The sequence below is a fragment of the Lynx rufus genome, unplaced genomic scaffold (genome assembly GCF_022079265.1).
Source record: "Lynx rufus isolate CCGP_SWC_20201006 ecotype Redwood Valley unplaced genomic scaffold, mLynRuf1.p SCAF_7, whole genome shotgun sequence".
NCBI lineage: Eukaryota > Metazoa > Chordata > Mammalia > Carnivora > Felidae > Lynx > Lynx rufus.
This window is the reverse complement of record NW_025814889.1, coordinates 43070718-43088117: the sequence shown is the minus strand read 5'-3', so window position 1 is coordinate 43088117 and position 17400 is coordinate 43070718. Positions and strand designations below refer to the sequence as shown.

General features: G+C 45.1%; 1 protein-coding gene across 1 annotated transcript in view; it reads right to left on the bottom strand.

Moving 5' to 3' along the window:
- A2ML1 (alpha-2-macroglobulin like 1) overlaps positions 1-17400 on the bottom strand; it is a 43427-nt gene that overhangs the window by 16975 nt on the left and 9052 nt on the right. The window contains exons 6-21 of the mRNA XM_047065785.1: positions 16697-16856; positions 16344-16428; positions 15298-15424; positions 14740-14854; positions 14302-14411; positions 12585-12752; positions 9809-10036; positions 6933-6993; positions 6556-6701; positions 5693-5842; positions 4887-5045; positions 3607-3716; positions 2923-3018; positions 1814-2042; positions 1563-1689; positions 153-274 (exon numbers count right to left, since the gene is read on the bottom strand). Coding sequence (XP_046921741.1) covers positions 153-274; positions 1563-1689; positions 1814-2042; positions 2923-3018; positions 3607-3716; positions 4887-5045; positions 5693-5842; positions 6556-6701; positions 6933-6993; positions 9809-10036; positions 12585-12752; positions 14302-14411; positions 14740-14854; positions 15298-15424; positions 16344-16428; positions 16697-16856 — 2193 coding nt within the window. The remainder of the gene's footprint in view (positions 1-152; positions 275-1562; positions 1690-1813; positions 2043-2922; positions 3019-3606; positions 3717-4886; positions 5046-5692; positions 5843-6555; positions 6702-6932; positions 6994-9808; positions 10037-12584; positions 12753-14301; positions 14412-14739; positions 14855-15297; positions 15425-16343; positions 16429-16696; positions 16857-17400) is intronic.

The following is a 17400-nucleotide window of genomic DNA, read 5'->3' as shown; positions in this document are numbered from 1 at the left end:
GAAAGGGGTCACAGAAGAAGGCAAATGAGCTATCTGACTGCACTTGGAGTCAGACAGCCGTGGGAGACCAACCGTACGGCTAGACACACACACAGCACCCCCGGGGTGCCTGCTATCTCTATCTCGTGAAGCTAAGCCTGCAGAAAACTCACCTTGACCAGAACTGGTTTGATGAGTGTGTCACTTTGGCCCTTTTCTGGAACAAACCCCTTCTGCCTCCCACAGAGTTCATCGCTGTCCAGAATCTTGGTAGTAACAGTAAAGTTTACATGACCTGACAAGAAAGAAGGAGAAAGGAAGGCATTAGCCCTGTTGCCGGAGGTCCAAGGAGGTCTCTTCCCCTCCAGACCAGTGCTCCTTAAACTTAATGGCGTTCAAAGACCAGTGGATCTTGTTACGACACAAACTAAGTGGATCTGGGGTGGGGCCTATATCACATTTCTCACAAATTTCCGGGTGATGTCAATAATGTGGGTCCAGTGTGGTAGGCCGCCTCTAAGGGTCCCCAATTATCTCTGCATCCCGGTATTCATACTGCTGTGTCAGTTCCTCTCAAAGCGTGGGCTGGATTAAGTGACTGGCTTCCAAAGAGGAGGATAGGACAGAAGCAATGAGATGCCACTTCTTTTTTTTTTTTTTTTATATGAAGTTTATTGACAAATTGGTTTCCATACAACACCCAGTGCTCATCCCAAAAGGTGCCCTCCTCAATACCCATCACCCCCACTTCTGAGATTAAGTTACAAAAGACTATAGCTCCTATCTCAGGGGCACTCTTTCTCTTGGGCCCCTTACTCTGCAGGTGGCCAGCTGTCCTGTCATGAGGCCGCCCGGTGGACAGATTCATGTGACAAGAAACTGAGGGAGGCCACCAGCCCACAGCTGAGGCCAAGAACCGCAGCCTGTGTGGGACAGAGGCTTTGGAAGCGGATCCTCCTCTAGTCAAGTCTCCAAATGAAAACATAGCCCTGGGTGACGATTTGATTGGTATTTGATGAGAGACCTTGAGACAGAGGCACCCTGCTAAACAGTACCTAGATTACTGGCCCACGGAAACTGGGTGATGAGAAATGTTTATTCTTTTAAGCCTCTAAGTTTTCAGGGTGGTTGTATCAGATAGGTATTAGATAACTAATGTATTAGGTAACTAATACATCGGAAGACCATACTTTAAGTCGCCAGGATCTTATCTTAAGAGCAAATGACATCTCTTAGGGCTATTGTGACGGTTAGATGAATTCGTACAGGTCAAGCAGCTAGAACAGAGGCTGGCCCTTAGTAAGTACCTGATTAATAACAAGACTCTATAGCCCTTGTCCTGCCATAAATATCAAAAGCTCCCCTTTTCGCACTCAAAATAGTCTTATTTGGATAACTTTTTGGTCATCGATCAAAGAGCATTTGCTTATTTATTGATGGCATAGGTTTAGAGGGCAAAAATAGAGGCAAATAAAATGAAAAAGCAAGAACAAAGCGAACGCAGGAGAGGAAAGGGTAACGTTCTCAATGACTGAGCTTTGCTCTATGCTTCTCTTGCTCCCTCCACCCCCTCCTCCTCTTACCCAACTTGATAGCTGTGATATTCCAGTGATAGCTTTTTGCTTCATCAGCACAGAGACAGCTGGAGTCCTGAGGACCCGTCCACGATTCCACCCGGTACTCATCGGATTTAGCCAGGTGAGTGTGAACCTGAAGATGTTTAGGAAATATAAAGGGTCTGAGTACAGGAAGCCACGCACAGAGGCTTAGGAAAACGGGGAATCGCGTCCCATCTCTTTCCCGGGGTCAGAGATTCCGGTATCTCGGCTCTTACCCTGATGCAGTCCTTTAGATAATTGAAGATGGTGGCAGTAAGGCGAAAAGATTCCCCTCGAACTACTGAGTAAGGGAGAGTCAGATCAACAAAGAATGGTTTGAAAGCAGTCAGTCCAACAGTGGGTGACAGACCAAAGCCGCTAGTCTGGGAGGTGCAGAAAGTCATGGCCTTCCACTCGGTGATAGTATCAGGAACCGTGACATGGACAGCCTCCTTCCCTGAGTTACTGTGAGAACACAGAACCCAGGTGAGGCGCGCACACACAGCAGGACAAGGAGAACACTGTGGAGGAAGCTATCAGTTCACCTGCAGAAGTCATTTGTTGTTGTCACGGAGGTGGGGGGAAGGTAAAAAAGGCAGCCGAACTGAGGGACATGCCAGCCTCAGAGTGTGACCCTTCGGGGGGAGTGAGGATGTACAAATATGGGAGAAGGGGGTGCCTGCGTAGAGGAGGGGGTAAGAGCAGGTGGGCACGTGTGGACACACGTATCTGAAAGAGCCAGTGCCCCTGAATCTGTGAGGTGCGATCTCGTCGGGGTTCTCACTTGCATTTCTCTGATTAGCGACATGGAGCATCTTTTCATGTACTTTTTGGACACAGGAGCCTTGAGATGAGCTTGTCACGAGCCCCGGGCCGGGCTCTGTGCTGAGCGTGGAGCCTGCGTAAGATTCCCTCTCGCCCTCTGCCCCTCCCCTGCTTGCACTCTCTCTCTAAAATAAAATTTAAAAAAAATAATAAATTTTAAAAATAAATAAGTAAATCCATGTCTTAAAAAAAAAAAAAAAAAAACAACATTATCTCTGGGGTGCCTGGGTGGCTCAGACGGTTGGCTCAGTCTGACTTTGGATCAGGTCACGATCTCATGGCTTGTGAGTTCGAGCTCCGCGTCGGGCTCTGTGCTGATGGCTCAGAGCCTGGAGCCTGCTTTGGATTCTCTGTCTCCTTCTCTCTCTGCCCCTCCCTGACTGGTGCTCCGTCTCTTTCTGTCTCTCAAAAATAAATACATGTAAAAAACAAAAAATTAAAAAAAAAAAAAGATCTGACTCTGAATTCGCTGCTGACTCCACAAGGTACAATCTTGCTATATCTTTGAGGCATCACTTACCCAACAGGAAACAGATCCCAGAGCCAAGTCTCTGGGAAATACTGGCGGATCTGAGGATCCTCTGACTGAAGTGATGAAGATGATGATGATTCAAAACTCACTAGACGATTACCATAATTTGCTGAGGAGAACAAGAATAAGGGAATTTGGGAAAACAGAAGACTTTTGGGAGAGAGAGAGAGAGAGAGAGAGACCTCTCACACGTGCGAGTAGGGGCGGGGAAGAGAGACAGAGGGAGAGAGAGAATCTCAAGCAGGCTCCATGTTCAATGTGGAGCCCAAGGTGAGGCTCAGTCCCACGACCCTGAGATCATGACCTGAGCCGATATCAAGAGTCGAATGCTTAACCAATTGAGCCACCCGGGCTCTCCCAAAAGACTTCTGTTGTACGATAAGCTGAGGCAGAGGAACTACGACCAAGAAATTTAGAGGGAAACGGAGAACAAGTCAGAGACAAGGAGGAAGGAGTACCGAGGAACCAACTAGTCTCAAGGCCATCAGGGGGAAGTGACAGATGAGGAGGTTTGGCCAGGGGATGAATAGGTAAGGGCTTCAAGCTTCAAAAGTGCTCCCCAGAGAGAGATCTGGCTGCCTGCATCCATGACCGGCAAGCCATTATCATTCGGACCGGAGGCAACAGGAACAGGAAGCGAAGAGTGTGCTTCCGGAGTTCCATGATTTAAGCTACACAGGTAGCTTACCTTCCGCCACTGCAATGCTGTGCTTCAGAGACTGGTGACTGCAATCTACTGGCTTCTTAATCTGGGCATTGGACAGTATTTTCAGGCCCATGTCCTGATAGGCACCAAAGAAACCGGAGGACGAAGAGTTAAAGTGGTCCCCTCCCTTACTATGTGGGCTACTGCCTAGGCAGTCTATCCTCAAAGGGTTGAACCAAGCCTTCTTTTCCTGTTAACTGTGATACAGGTGTTTATTCCCCAACACTCAGCCACCAAGTTTTGTTCACTTCTGTCAGCCAGAAATTTAAAAAATTGCAATTTTTTAAATATATACTCTGCATAACGATCACCAGAATAAGCCTAGTTAACATCCATCACCATACCTCGGTACAAAAAAGATGTTTTTTTCTTGCGATGAGAACTTTCAAGATCTATTCTTTTAGCAACTTTCAAGTATGTAATACAATATTAGCCATGCGGTCGCCATGCTATATGTTACATCCCCAGGACTTCTTTTAAACCAGATGTCTGTGCCTTTTGACAACCTTACTCATTTTGCACACCCCATGCCCACTGCCTCTGACAGCCACCAGATTATTCTATGAGCTTCTTGTTGCTGTCGTTTAGGTTCCACATAGAAGTGAGATCATATGGTATCTGTCTTTCTCTGACTGACTTATGTCACTGAGCATAACGCCCTCAAGATCCACCCATGTGGGCGCAAATGACAAGATCTCATCCTTCTTTTTATCAGTGAATAGTAATCCACTTATTTCATTGTCAAATATATTTCATGCTTCTTCCAAACGTTAGTCACTGTGCCCTTATTATTTGATTTAGCCTGAACTGTCTGAGGGCAGGAACCATATCGGCTCAGTCAATTCAACAAAAACACATTGAGTATTATGAAGGATCAGTCATTAGAGAGAATACAAAGATGAACAAGACATGGTTCCTGACTTCAGAGACTTCCGGTCAGACTTAGGCCTCGGCATCCCCAACTCCGACTCATAAAGTACTTAACTTCTACTCATATATTGTTTATAATGATGGAAAGAGGCTGCACACAGCCTCTCACGGTGGCCCTCTTCCAATGCAGTTGGGCAGTTGGGTACCTTCTTCAAGGATAAGGACCAGGAGAGGCTACCTCACATATTAGGAGTTTCTTCCAAGGTTTTATCCCCTCAGTGCCCACATGAGTCTCTCTGCTTTTTTTAGGTAAGGAATTTCCTCCACCCACCACCACCATTGTTTCTACAAGAACAAAACGGGTAAGAACATCTACCTGGAAAAAATGGAAAAGGTCCACACGTTCAGAGAACCAAGGCCTCCACATAACCGAGAGGGTTTGTGGAGAGTTCCAGAAGCCAGACATTGGACACTCATCATATTCAGCCACCTGATGGGGGTAGTGACCGTACCAGAATGAGAACATCCTATAGATCTGAAACAGGAAGGGAAAAGGAAATAAACTGTTGACACAGTGAAATCAGTAGAGAAACTTCTCTCGGACTGTGGTGCCACAGCTCACCGCCCTCGTATTATTTCTCTTCGTTACTCCCGAAATCTTCCTGTATTTATTGCATCACAAAATCTCCCCTACCTTTACATTTTTGACCCCTTTTTCACCATTTTCTAAAGGTTTTTTAAAGCTCATTTCTTTATTTTGAGAGAGAGAGAAATGTGCGTGAACAGGGGAGGGGCAGAGAGAGAGAGAGAGAGAGAGAAGATTCCAAGCAGGCTCTGTGCTGACAGCACAGAGCTCGGGGCGCTCGGACTCACGAACCACGAGATCGTGACCTGAGCCAAAATCAAGAGTCAGACACTGAACCGACTGAGCCACCCAGGCCCCCCCTCTTTCTCACCTTCTTCAATAATCTGTCACCCTTAACTCCTATTACATCTTTCCTACTTCTATGCCCACATGAGCCCTGCCTTTCTCATGCCATCAGTTTACCTCTGTTTCCCCATCAGCTTTTCTACCACCTTATGGTAGAAAAGCTCAGGCTTTCCCTCACTCCCTGAAATCCATCTTTTGTTCGAATGCAGTCACACTGTCTTCTCTTCCCGCCCCAGTAGCAGACTACTCACAGAATTGTTGCTCAGCTCTCTCTCTGGCCTCAGCAGTGAGACACTCTTATCCACCGCCCGGACGGCACACAGGGACCCAGGAGCTGCCTGCAGCTGTAGTTCCACATCTGCTCCTGGAAGCTGCTGGGAAGGTGAGAAGCCAAGGGAAACCTGGGGAAGGGAAAAGTATAACTTGGGGATCAGGTCAGCCCGGAGACAGGGAGAAACAACATAATTTGCCTCATCTGCCAACATGCCCCAGTTCTGGCATCGGGGCCCATTCCTTCACTTTTATACTGATTTTTTTTTTTTTTTTTTTTTTTTAAGTCTGGCCCTTTTGGAACTAGTGCCCTTGCGGTACAGCTGGAAAAAGCGAGCAGCACAGCACGGAATAACACAGAAAGTTTACGAGGCAGAAACTAAAAAGAAAGAAGAATACACAGTTTCCCCGGCATGACTTTCTAAAAAGAAAGAGAGTGGGGCGCCTGGGTGGCGCAGCCGGTTAAGCGTCCGACTTCAGCCAGGTCACGATCTTGCGGTCCCCGCGTCGGGCTCTGGGCTGATGGCTCAGAGCCTGGAGCCTGTTTCTGATTCTGTGTCGCCCTCTCTCTGCCCCTCCCCCGTTCATGCTCTGTCTCTCTCTGTCCCAAAAATAAATAAACGTTGAAAAAAAATTTTTTTTAAAAATAAAAAATAAAAAGAAAGAGAGCGATTTCAACAAAACATCCTGAAGATATAAATACGATAATGACGTCCGCCTCCCTATTATCTTCCTATTCCTCTGTCCCTGCCTGATCTCCAGCCCCAGCATATGCAAGATCTCTCTCTCTCTCTCTCTCTCTCTGCCCAGACCTTTTCTTCACCTTTCTCAACTGCCATTTTACCTGATTGTCAAAACACATCTCTACTGAGAACTGAATTTTGTCGGCTATAACCGCTCCGCTGGGAAAAATGGCATAGATCACCAGAGAAGGATGAGGGGCTAGTCTGGAAGTGAAGGTCAGTGAGATGGAGAAGGAGCCTTTCATTCCTGGAAAAGAAGAGGGGATACACAGGGATGAGAATGCGCGCTCGTCCACCAATGACCTCCAACCGCAAGTCTACGCCTCTCATTGCCCTAGCTGCGGCCCCCCCATTCTCCTGCTCTGTGGTGATCAGTGGTATTCTCTCATTGCTTCTTCTCTGTTGCTTCTGGGATAACAAGAGCTTCCTGGAAGTTGAAGATATCCTTTCATCTTTCAGTGGAAGCCTAAACACTCACCTTCCTTCTCAGAATTCAGGTGTTTCTGCCCCTCTATCTCCAAACGCCCTTTCCCCACTACCTAAAAAAGAGAAAAGAAAAAAAAGAAATCATCAACCGCACAGAAGTTATGGGACCCTACTTGTGGGGCATCCCTGCCTCTCTGCATAAGGAAAGTCTCCTTTCTTAGTTCCAGAGCCTGGCTCAGTGCTTCATGCCGCATCCGTCAGTTTGTCAAATGTCGGATGGCACCATGAGCCTTGATGACCCTTCCTCTTGGAGGCGCTCCCGAGAACCACGGCCAAGGATGGGAGGAGACACAGGTCATCATTACTTCGGGGCCAAACGGAACAGAAGCCATTCTTCACAATAGAGAGCTGTCCACTGATTCTTGAGGGTCTCCAGGTTTGATTCTCTTATACTCCTTGTAACATGAAGTTAACCCAAAATCCATCCGTCTTCATAACTTTTTTTTTAATCGCTTGATTCAGAATTCAATGGAAACGAGTGCACTTTAAACTGCCTTGAGCCCTTCTGACATTTGACTCTTTGGGGGAGAAATCCCCTCGTCGAACTCTCCCTGTTCACTCACTTGAAACCAAATTCAGTGAAACTGTTTCTAAGCAGGCTGTCAGCTCAGACTGCAGTCAAGGGCTCTAGGGCTGGCTCTTCAGACTCTCAGCTGGCCCTCAGCCCTTCCACACTGATCAGCCCGTCCACCCGCCCCCCGGCTGTCCCCACACTCCTGTCCCGAAGACAGTGCCCGTGTTAGCACTCTGACTCCTTATGTTGTCTACCCCTCCTCATCCTGTTTGGTCAGGATGATTGTTTCTGCGCGAGGACACTGAAATGAATCAATGGGGAGAAAATCCCTCAGAAACTTGGAGAGGGTGACAAGAGAATAGAGACTCTGGGCCCCGGCAAACCCGGGCTTTACACAAATCTAACTCCCCGCTATCATCAAGGTGACCAGTAAAGCCGCTTATCAAGCCACAAGTTGTGATTTTACTCACACCACAAAGCTGCTATCAATGTTAATTTTAACCTTTATCATCTATTTTTAAATTACTGACCAATGAATCACAGAATGAAATTTGTTCTGAGTCCCAGCCCCTCCGCACCCTCTCCCCCATTCACGCACCCAGCTCCCATTCAGCCCTGACCAGCAATGTGTTCTCCTTAATTCTTCGTTTTATCTTCCCAGTTTCCCTGGGCTCCTTTCTAAAATCTCTTTTTTTTCACATCCACCCCCATCCTTTACACCGACACTGCAATACAGTAGCCATGAGCCACATGTGACTGCTGGAGCCCTTGAAAGGTGGCTACTATGGGGCGCCTGGATGGCGCAGTCGGTTAAGCGTCCGACTTCAGCCAGGTCACGATCTCGCGGTCCGGGAGTTCGAGCCCCGCGTCGGGCTCTGGGCTGATGGCTCAGAGCCTGGAGCCTGTTTCCGATTCTGTGTCTCCCTCTCTCTCTGCCCCTCCCCCGTTCATGCTCTGTCTCTCTCTGTCCCAAAAATAAATAAACGTTGGAAAAAAAAATTTAAAAAAAAAAAAAAAAAAAAAGAAAGGTGGCTACTAGAAAATACACACTTTGAGTTTCAGAGACTTGGAACTCAGCTGAAACAAGAAGTGTAAAATATCTATTAATAATTTTGGTGTTGATTTCAGGTTGACACGATCATATGTTGGATACACTGGGTTAAACTTATACATATATACGTGTATATACGTGTGTATATGTGTGTGTATATATACATATGTGTGTATATACACATATATACGTACATATATGTATGTATTATATATTATATCTATATGTGTGTATATATACACATATAGATATGTATTATTATACATATATGTATGTATTATATATTATGTATATATGTGTATATATGCATATATGTATTATTATACATATATGTATGATTATATATTATGTATATATGTGTATATATACATATATGTATTATTACACATATATGTATGCATTATATATTATGTATATATGTATATATATGTATTATTATACATATATATACATATATACATATATATACACACATATACATAATATATAATATATACATGTATATATATATTTATATATATTATATATAATATAATATATAATATATATTATATATAATATATTTTATATGATATATATCATATATATAATATATTATATATTGTGTATAATATATGTAATATATTTCTATATTATATATAAATATATAATATAAATATTAATATATAATTATATATATAATAGATAATGTTATATATTATATATAATATAATTATATATAGTATATATATACAATATATAATTATATATAATATAATATAATATATAATATATAATACATATTAATAATATATTATATATAATATAAATATAAATAATATAAATAGATATAAATATATATTATATATTATAATATATATAATATAAAAATATATATACTATATATTATATATTATATAATATTATATATTTTATAATATATAATATATACATGTATGTATATATGTATATATAATGTATATGTGTGTATATATATGTGTATATACATATATTACATACACACATATACATAATATTTTATATATATATAATCTCTACACCCAGTGTGGGGCTTGAACTCATGACCCTAAGAGCAAGAGCTGCCTCTTCCCCTGACTGAGCCAGCCAGGTACCCCTAAAATGTATTTTTTAAATTAGTGTGACCTATTCTTTTCATTTTTTTAAACACGGCTTCTAAACATTTTGAAATTACCCACGTGACTTGCACTGTGTCTCTAGACATAAATCACCCTCTCCGTCTCACTCTCCTCATTTCCTTTCCTTCCCTCGTGCACTTTCCCCAGCCCTCATTGCCCTGTCTCACATAGTAGGAGAAGATGACTTCCTGGGCAGGGATCGCATCAGCGGGATCAATGTAATAATCCACCAGCACTTCCTGGGGCTGGCCACACGCCAAGACTCCGTTTGGCTGGTGGATGCCAAGGAAGCTACGAGTTGTGTTGTAGAAGGGCTGCAGGCGCAGATAGTCGTTCTGGTAGTAATGAGGCACCTGTTCTGGCTTATATACCAGATCTTCCATTTGGAATCTGCCCTAAGAAAAGAGAAAGAAAAAGGCTTTTAACACAAGCCCCCACCATAGTAACCCCATGGACTTCTTATGGTTTTCAAAACCATCTCTCTCAAATCTTCACTGCCTAAGAATGGCCTGTGGATGTTTTACTAGAGGTCCAGCTAAGGATGATTGAGGAATCCGTAACAGTGGTTATGTGCAGCAGCACTTTGGTATGTAGACGAGTGAAATTATAGTTTTCAAGTGATGCTCAATTGTGGGTGATAAACCTTCACGGACTGATGCAAGAGATGTAGATAAGCATGACTAAGATTACACAGAAATCAAAGAATACATCCTAGGGATAAGAAAACCAGGTGTAAAGGATAGTAAGGTTAAAAATAATCATTTCTAAGGGCGCCTGGGTGGCTCGGTCGGTTAAGCGGCCAACTTCGGCTCAGGTCATGATCTCACGGTCCGTGAGTTCGAGCCCCGCGTCGGGCTCTGTGCTGACAGCTCAGAGCCTGGAGCCTGTTTCAGATTCTGTGTCTCCCTCTCTCTGACCCTCCCCTGTTCATGCTCTGTCTCTCTCTGTCTCAAAAATAAATAAAAGTTAAAAAAATTTTTTTTAAATAAATAAATAAACGTTAAAAAATTTTTTTAAAATAATCATTTCTATTAAGGAACGAAAGAGATGAACATATGAGAAGGCGGGGAAGGAAAAAAGAGAGAGAGAGGGAAACAAACCATAAGAGTTTCTTTTTTTTTTAATTTTTTTAAATGTTTATTTATTTTTCAGAGAGACAGAGGCAGAGTGCAAGTGGGGGTGGGGCAGAGAGAGAGGGAGACACAGAATCCGAAGCAGGCTCCAGGCTCCGAGCTGTCAGCACAGAGACAGACGTGGGGCTCAAACCCACGAACTGTGAGATCAGGACCTGAGCCAAAGTCGGACGCTTAACCGACTGAGCCACCCGGGGGCCCCAAACCATAAAAGCTTCTTAACAACAGGGAGCAAACTGAGGGTTGATGGAGGGAGGTGAGTAGAGGATAGGCTAAATGGATGATGGGCATTGAGGAGAGCACTTGCTGGGATGAGCACTGGGCATTGTCTGTAAGTGATGAATCACTAAACTCTACTCCTGAAACCAATATTGTACTGTATGTTAACTAGCTAGAATTCACATAAAAATTAAAAAAAAAAAAAAAGAGGGGGGAAAAAATGAAGATTATTTCTAAGTAGAGTGACTGAGTGAGGCCTTATATAAACAATTACTTAAATGAGCCACCACACAAATTGTATGTGTTTGCTTAAGCAGCATGGTGAATGATGGCACTAATGGGCCCAATCCATCCCTCCGGTATTAATGCCCTCTGCAACGTAGTCTTGTGTTGCCCTGTTAGTCTAACTGCAGACCCACCATGTGACTTGTCGGGGAACGGGATGTGAGCATATGCAAGAGAGGGAGAGGCTTGGAAGAGCCCTTGGGTGTCGACCTTTGCTCTTGCTCCCAGTCGTGGCTGTAAGAATGTACCCGAACTAGTTTGCTGGGACGTGTGAGCCTGGCCTTCATCAGCCGGTTGAGCCACAGCATGTAAGAACCACCCCCCGCCCCCAAGACCAGCAGAGCTGCCTGACTACCCCAGAGGGACAAGAAGTCCCCCAGAGGGACACACTTGTGGTTGTATAACACTAAAGTTTTGTGGTTGTTTGTTGAGCAGCATCGTGTTACAGCTGATAACTGGTATGAGTTGCCTTCCCTGGAAGTTATCCAAACACAGAGTTTCCTTCTTTGCCATGTTTATGAGTAATGGCCCCAGAGCCGGTGGAGGGAGGGACATAGAGGGAAGAAAATGACTCTGAATTATCTTGTCCTTCCTACTCTACTTTTATTTTATTTATTTTTTCATGTTTATTTATTATTGAGAGAGAGATAGCAAGCAGGGGAGGGGCAGAGAGAGAGAGAGAGAGAGAGAAGGGGACAAAGGATCTGAAGCGGGCTCTACACTGACAGCAGACAGCCCGACGCGGGGTTCGAACTCACAAACCTCGAGATGGTGACCCGAGCCGAATTTGGACGCTCAACCAACTGAGCCACCCAGGTGCCCTCTCCCTACTCTGATTTTAACGTTTATTTATTTTTGAGACAGAGAGAGACAGAGCATGAATAGGGGAGGGCAGAGAGAGAGGGAGACACAGAATCCGAAACAGGCTCCAGGCTCCGAGCTGTCAGCACAGAGCCCGACGCGGGGCTCAAACTCACGGACCGTGAGATCATGACCTGAGCCGAAGTCGGCCGCTTAACTGACTGAGCCACCCAGGCGCCCCCCCCCCACTCTGATTTTAAATATGGGATCAAATAGAGATGAGGATAAGTCGTACGATGAATTAGTAGAAATAACATTGTTTACCTGAAGGAAAATTTATTCGGTTGATATTAAAGACCAACAAAAGTTTTTGTCAACTGGGAAGCAGGACTGGTGAATGATGCTGACAGAATGACAAATGAGGGAGGAGGGGAGAGAACTGGAAAAGTTTGAGGTTTTCCTTCAGGGAAGCCTTACCGGAAAGCGTGTCCTCTTCGGTGCTTACCTCCAGAGAAATATCTCTCCCATTCCAACTGACTGTATCCAGCTCGAAGGGAGCAAGGCCATCGTTGTCAGTAGTTAGGGTCTGGTTGGTGGTTCCATTTATGCCAGAAATCACCAGAAATACTGAATGATTCTTGAGGGGGGAGCCATCATGGCCCCTAACTCTTATCTAAAGGATGAAGGTTATGAGGGCATGAGTTAGGGTTAGGTCTGGAGTCGGTTCAAGTATGAGGTGAAGTGAGGTGAGAAAAGAAACTCTAAGAATACATTTCACGAAACAGTCCAGAAACAAGTAGGTGCGATTCAAGCATTGGAACCTGACATCTGTGGGGAAGTGAGAAGCAAACAGAAGCAGCTCAGCCTGGAGCAGGAGTAGATTTGTCACGTAGCTAATGAAGCTTCAGGACCCTTCATTTACACAGGTTCCCCCCCCCCAAGGCTCTCTGTACATTATTTTTTTTTAATTTTTTTTAACGTTTATTTATTTTTGAGACAGAGACAGAGCATGAACAGGGGAGGGGCAGAGAGAGAGGGAGACACAGAATCTGAAACAGGCTCCAGGCTCTGAGCTGTCAGCACAGAGCCCGACGCGGGGCTCGAACTCACGGACCGTGAGATCATGACCTGAGCCGAAGTCGGACGCTTAACCGACCGAGCCACCCAGGCGCCCCTCTCTGTACATTATTATTATTATTTTTTTTTTTTAGAGAGAGAATCCCCTTCCACTCCCAAATTTATAATCCATAGGCTCCCAGAGAATCTGGATCTACCCTTGGTCTAGAGACAAGATGGCTAAGGATTGATCTAAATAGATCTAAAAGTATGCTACATTATTGTGCTGAACGACTGTTTGGGACGTTAACAAAGATAAACTGGAGAGACGGACAGATTGTTAAGTATCAGAAAGAAGACTTCAACAAAGGAAATTTTTAAATCTCTGAAGAAACTGCTTAAGGAGCGATAATTGGCTCCCTGTTAAGGCACGTTTATTTTTTTTTTTAATTTTTTTTTTTTAATTTTTTTTTTTTTCAACGTTTATTTATTTTTGGGACAGAGAGAGACAGAGCATGGACGGGGGAGGGGCAGAGAGAGAGGGAGACACAGAATCGGAAACAGGCTCCAGGCTCTGAGCCATCAGCCCAGAGCCCGACGCGGGGCTCGAACTCCCAGACCGCGAGATCGTGACCTGGCTGAAGTCGGACGCTCAACCGACTGCGCCACCCAGGCGCCCCTGTTAAGGCACGTTTAATCTTGCTTAGATGAGGAGCCAGACTAGATGATTTCTCCGGATACCGTGCAGGTCTAAAATTCAACGATTTGGACATTAGAGTACGAGTCCCGGGCACTGGGAAAGGCAACGAAGTCACATTAATATTCAAGGCACATCTCACGGGAGACTAAAGGCAGCACAACCCAAGGAATTAAGACTATATACTCTGGACGCAGTCTGCCTGGGTTTGATCCTAGGTGCCACTTACTAGCTGTATAACTTTTGGAAAATCATTTAACCTCTCTGTGCCTCAGTCTCCTCATTGGTAGGTAACACGGGGCCAATAATAGTGTCTGCCTCATTGGATCGTTGTAAGGATTAGACAGGCGAATACACGTAAAGGACTGAGAAAAAAAATGTTAAATGAGCTATTATTACATGTCTCCAGGAAGAAGGCAACAGCGGATGGTTAAGCACCTTTTGGGTGTAGAGACAGGTTTCAACATACCTTCCCAGTGAAGGGGAAATTGGGGTAATAAAAATTTTTGGTGTCTTCAAAGGTTATCGATCCCATTTCTGAAGAAATGTAGATATCCTGAGTGGTATTGGCCTCTGCTCCTGAAGAGGGAAATCAGACGTATGATGACCTAAACACCTGGTGTTAGTGTAACGTAAAATCCCTGAAAGGACAGTGCCACCTTGGACGTATGAAACCGAACATATTTCCGGCCAAAGATCCAAACGAACTCCTCCTCCCCAAACTTTTGGGGAAATAGGTAGTGAGTGACAGATTGGAATCCGGCATTTCCCTTTGACGGTGAACTAGGAACAGACTCGTCTCCAAACGCTAATGAGGGTAGGTCTTGAGCCCTCTCGATGGGTCTGTTCCCTAGGACAGCCCCTCTCCTGTCTCTTTTCTTAATGAAGGCAGGCGTGTCCAACTTACCTGTTCCTTCCTCCGCCACGGTAGCCACAATATTGATGCTGTGGCTGTACGTGTAACCAGTGAGGTTGAAGGTGGACATATCCACGGAAGCTGAGAAGCATCCTGACTTGTCAGTCTAGTGAGGCAATCAGGGAGAGAGAAAGGGAGCATGAACCACCTAACTTCTACTCCCACTTGATAATATACCGTAGACAGAAATTCTGATCTCCATACTTTAGTTTCGCCACGTTTAAGACAGAAAAACTCTCCTCCGACACAGATAATCATGAAGCAACGTTGAAGCTTCAAGATCGGAGAAGGGGGAGAAAGAACCAACTGCAGGGCAGGAAAATTGTGCCTCGCAAGGATTTAGCGTAATTTCTCGACTCCAGGGCAGATTCTAAAAGACTTCGCCTGTTTAGAATAAAGAAGATTGCCTTGGGCTTTGGAACTGGGACGACGATTGTGTGAAAAGGTTCCTACTCTGGGGTTTTTACTACTTTTCTATATTGGTATATTGGTGCTTAGTTACTTTCGGACACAGGAATAAGTTTCCCTTGCTACATCCCCTTTACTCACCTGTCCAGAAAGGTTCTTGCATCTGTCGGGTAGCTGTTCCCATTCTGCCTCTGGAAAATGGTGAGTATACGCCTTTTGACACACGGATACCTGTGCTGCCCCTCTCATGGGCTTTCCGTAGGTGTACCTAACCCAGAGAAGCACGACAAGTCAGAGTTGGGAGATTCCACTTGAGATCCAGCCCTCCTCTTCTGAGACACCACTTTTCCTTCTTTTCCGTACTCCAGCCTCTGGAAGCACTGACTGTCCTACCCTTCACTAGTCTGGTCCACTTCCCTGCTTTACCCAAAGCCTTAGGGTGTCGGCCACCACACAACAAATACCATCCGAAGGACCGAGATCGATGCTTTTCTTTCTCCTTACCCCGATTTCTCATCGGATTCACTGTTGTGTTCCGCACAAAGCGGACGCTAACTAATAATGCTGAGGGGCACCTGGGTGGCATAGTCAGTGGAGCGTCTGACTTCCGCTCAGGTCATGATCTCACCGTTCGTGAGTCTGAGTCCCACGGTGGGCTTACTGGCTGCTGACAGGGCTGAACCTGCTTTGGATCGTCTGCCTCCCTCTCTCTCTCTCTCTGCCCCCCCCCCCCCGCTCACGCACACTTTTCTCCCTCAAAAATAAATAAATAAATAAGGGAAAAAAAATGTAGGGGCACCTGGGTAGCTCAGCCGGTTGACTGTCCAACTCTTAATTTCAGCTCAGATCACGATCCCAGGGTCATGGGATCGAACCCCATGTCAGACACTGTGCTGAGCATGGACTGTGGACCCTGGTTAAGAGTCTCTCTCTCTCTCTCTCTGTCTCCTCCCCCCTCCCCCGCTTGAGTGCCCTCTCACTCTCTCTCTTTCTAAAACAAAACACAAAAAACCCAAACCCCCCCCCCAAAAAAAAAAACAAAAAAAGAAAATGTGTTCTGGGAGAAGTCACGGCTCTGGACCGCATAAAATGTCTCGAGTCTTAACCACCGCCTCCATAACCACTCTCCCCTGTCACTCTTCTCCATAGAGCCGTAATCTCCATCAGATCCAGAGCTTTAGTCTCACCTACAACAAATTTTCACTAAGAAGGACTCCTCCACGGTCGATAACTGCTTGGGTTCCACCACATCCACCTGAAACTTAGGCAGCACTGGGGAGAGTGGAAACAAAAATGGGCAAGAAAAAGGATTTGACCCCTACCGACAGTAGACAGAGGGATATAGAAACAGTGATAATTAAATGAATTAAGTTGAGGGAGGGGACGAGCAAGGCAAAAATGCTCCTAACGTTATTAGGTGGCTTAGCCAGGATTCAAAAACGAATCAAGAATCCCTCCCCGTAGTATATTTTACTGTACCTTTGCTCACTTGGGGGTAAGATTCTGTCCAACGCTCTGACCTGCTGATTCTCCCACCTACCATATTCTTCCACAAGGAAGGTGCCAAAGGTCTTGCCCCCAGCCACTGCCACGGTATAGGTGCCCAGCGTCGCCTCTGGGGCCAGTTGGAAGGACAGGTCCGCAATGCCTTGCTCAGGCATCACTTCCAGCCACTGGGCAATCCTGTTGCTATTTGGGTCCTGCGTTCATTAAAAAGAAACTTCATGACGTACCTGCCTGTCTCTCGCTCTGCGCTACAAAAAGCAGCTAAAGACACAGAGCGCAGGTAAAGAATCACACTCCCTGGGATTCATGACCTCCGTGGTCTGCGTCCAGGAAGAGGGGCCCCCTGTTTCACTCATAATTTTCTTTGTGGCTAAGTTTTCATTTATAGTTTTCTTGTTGCTAAATAAATTTTCCTATAGGGCCGGACCCCACTGGGGAAGAAAAGCATCCTTGTGGATTCAAAGAGTCAGATCGAGCCCTCTAAGGTGTTATTGTCAGTTTCAGAAAGTGGGCTTTAGGATGGCCTTTACAGAGAGTTGTTTGTTCTCGGTGCCTATGTAGGGGTAATGCTGAGGGAATTTATCGTAAGCTACCTGACAGATAAGGTAACAGAACAATGGAGGTGATGCCATGAGCTATTCCAACTTTCTGGTCCCTGTCCTTCTCGGCACTGCCCACAGGTATTCACATCATAGCCAACTGCTGAGCGTCTACAAGAACGGCCATGACAACAAGAGG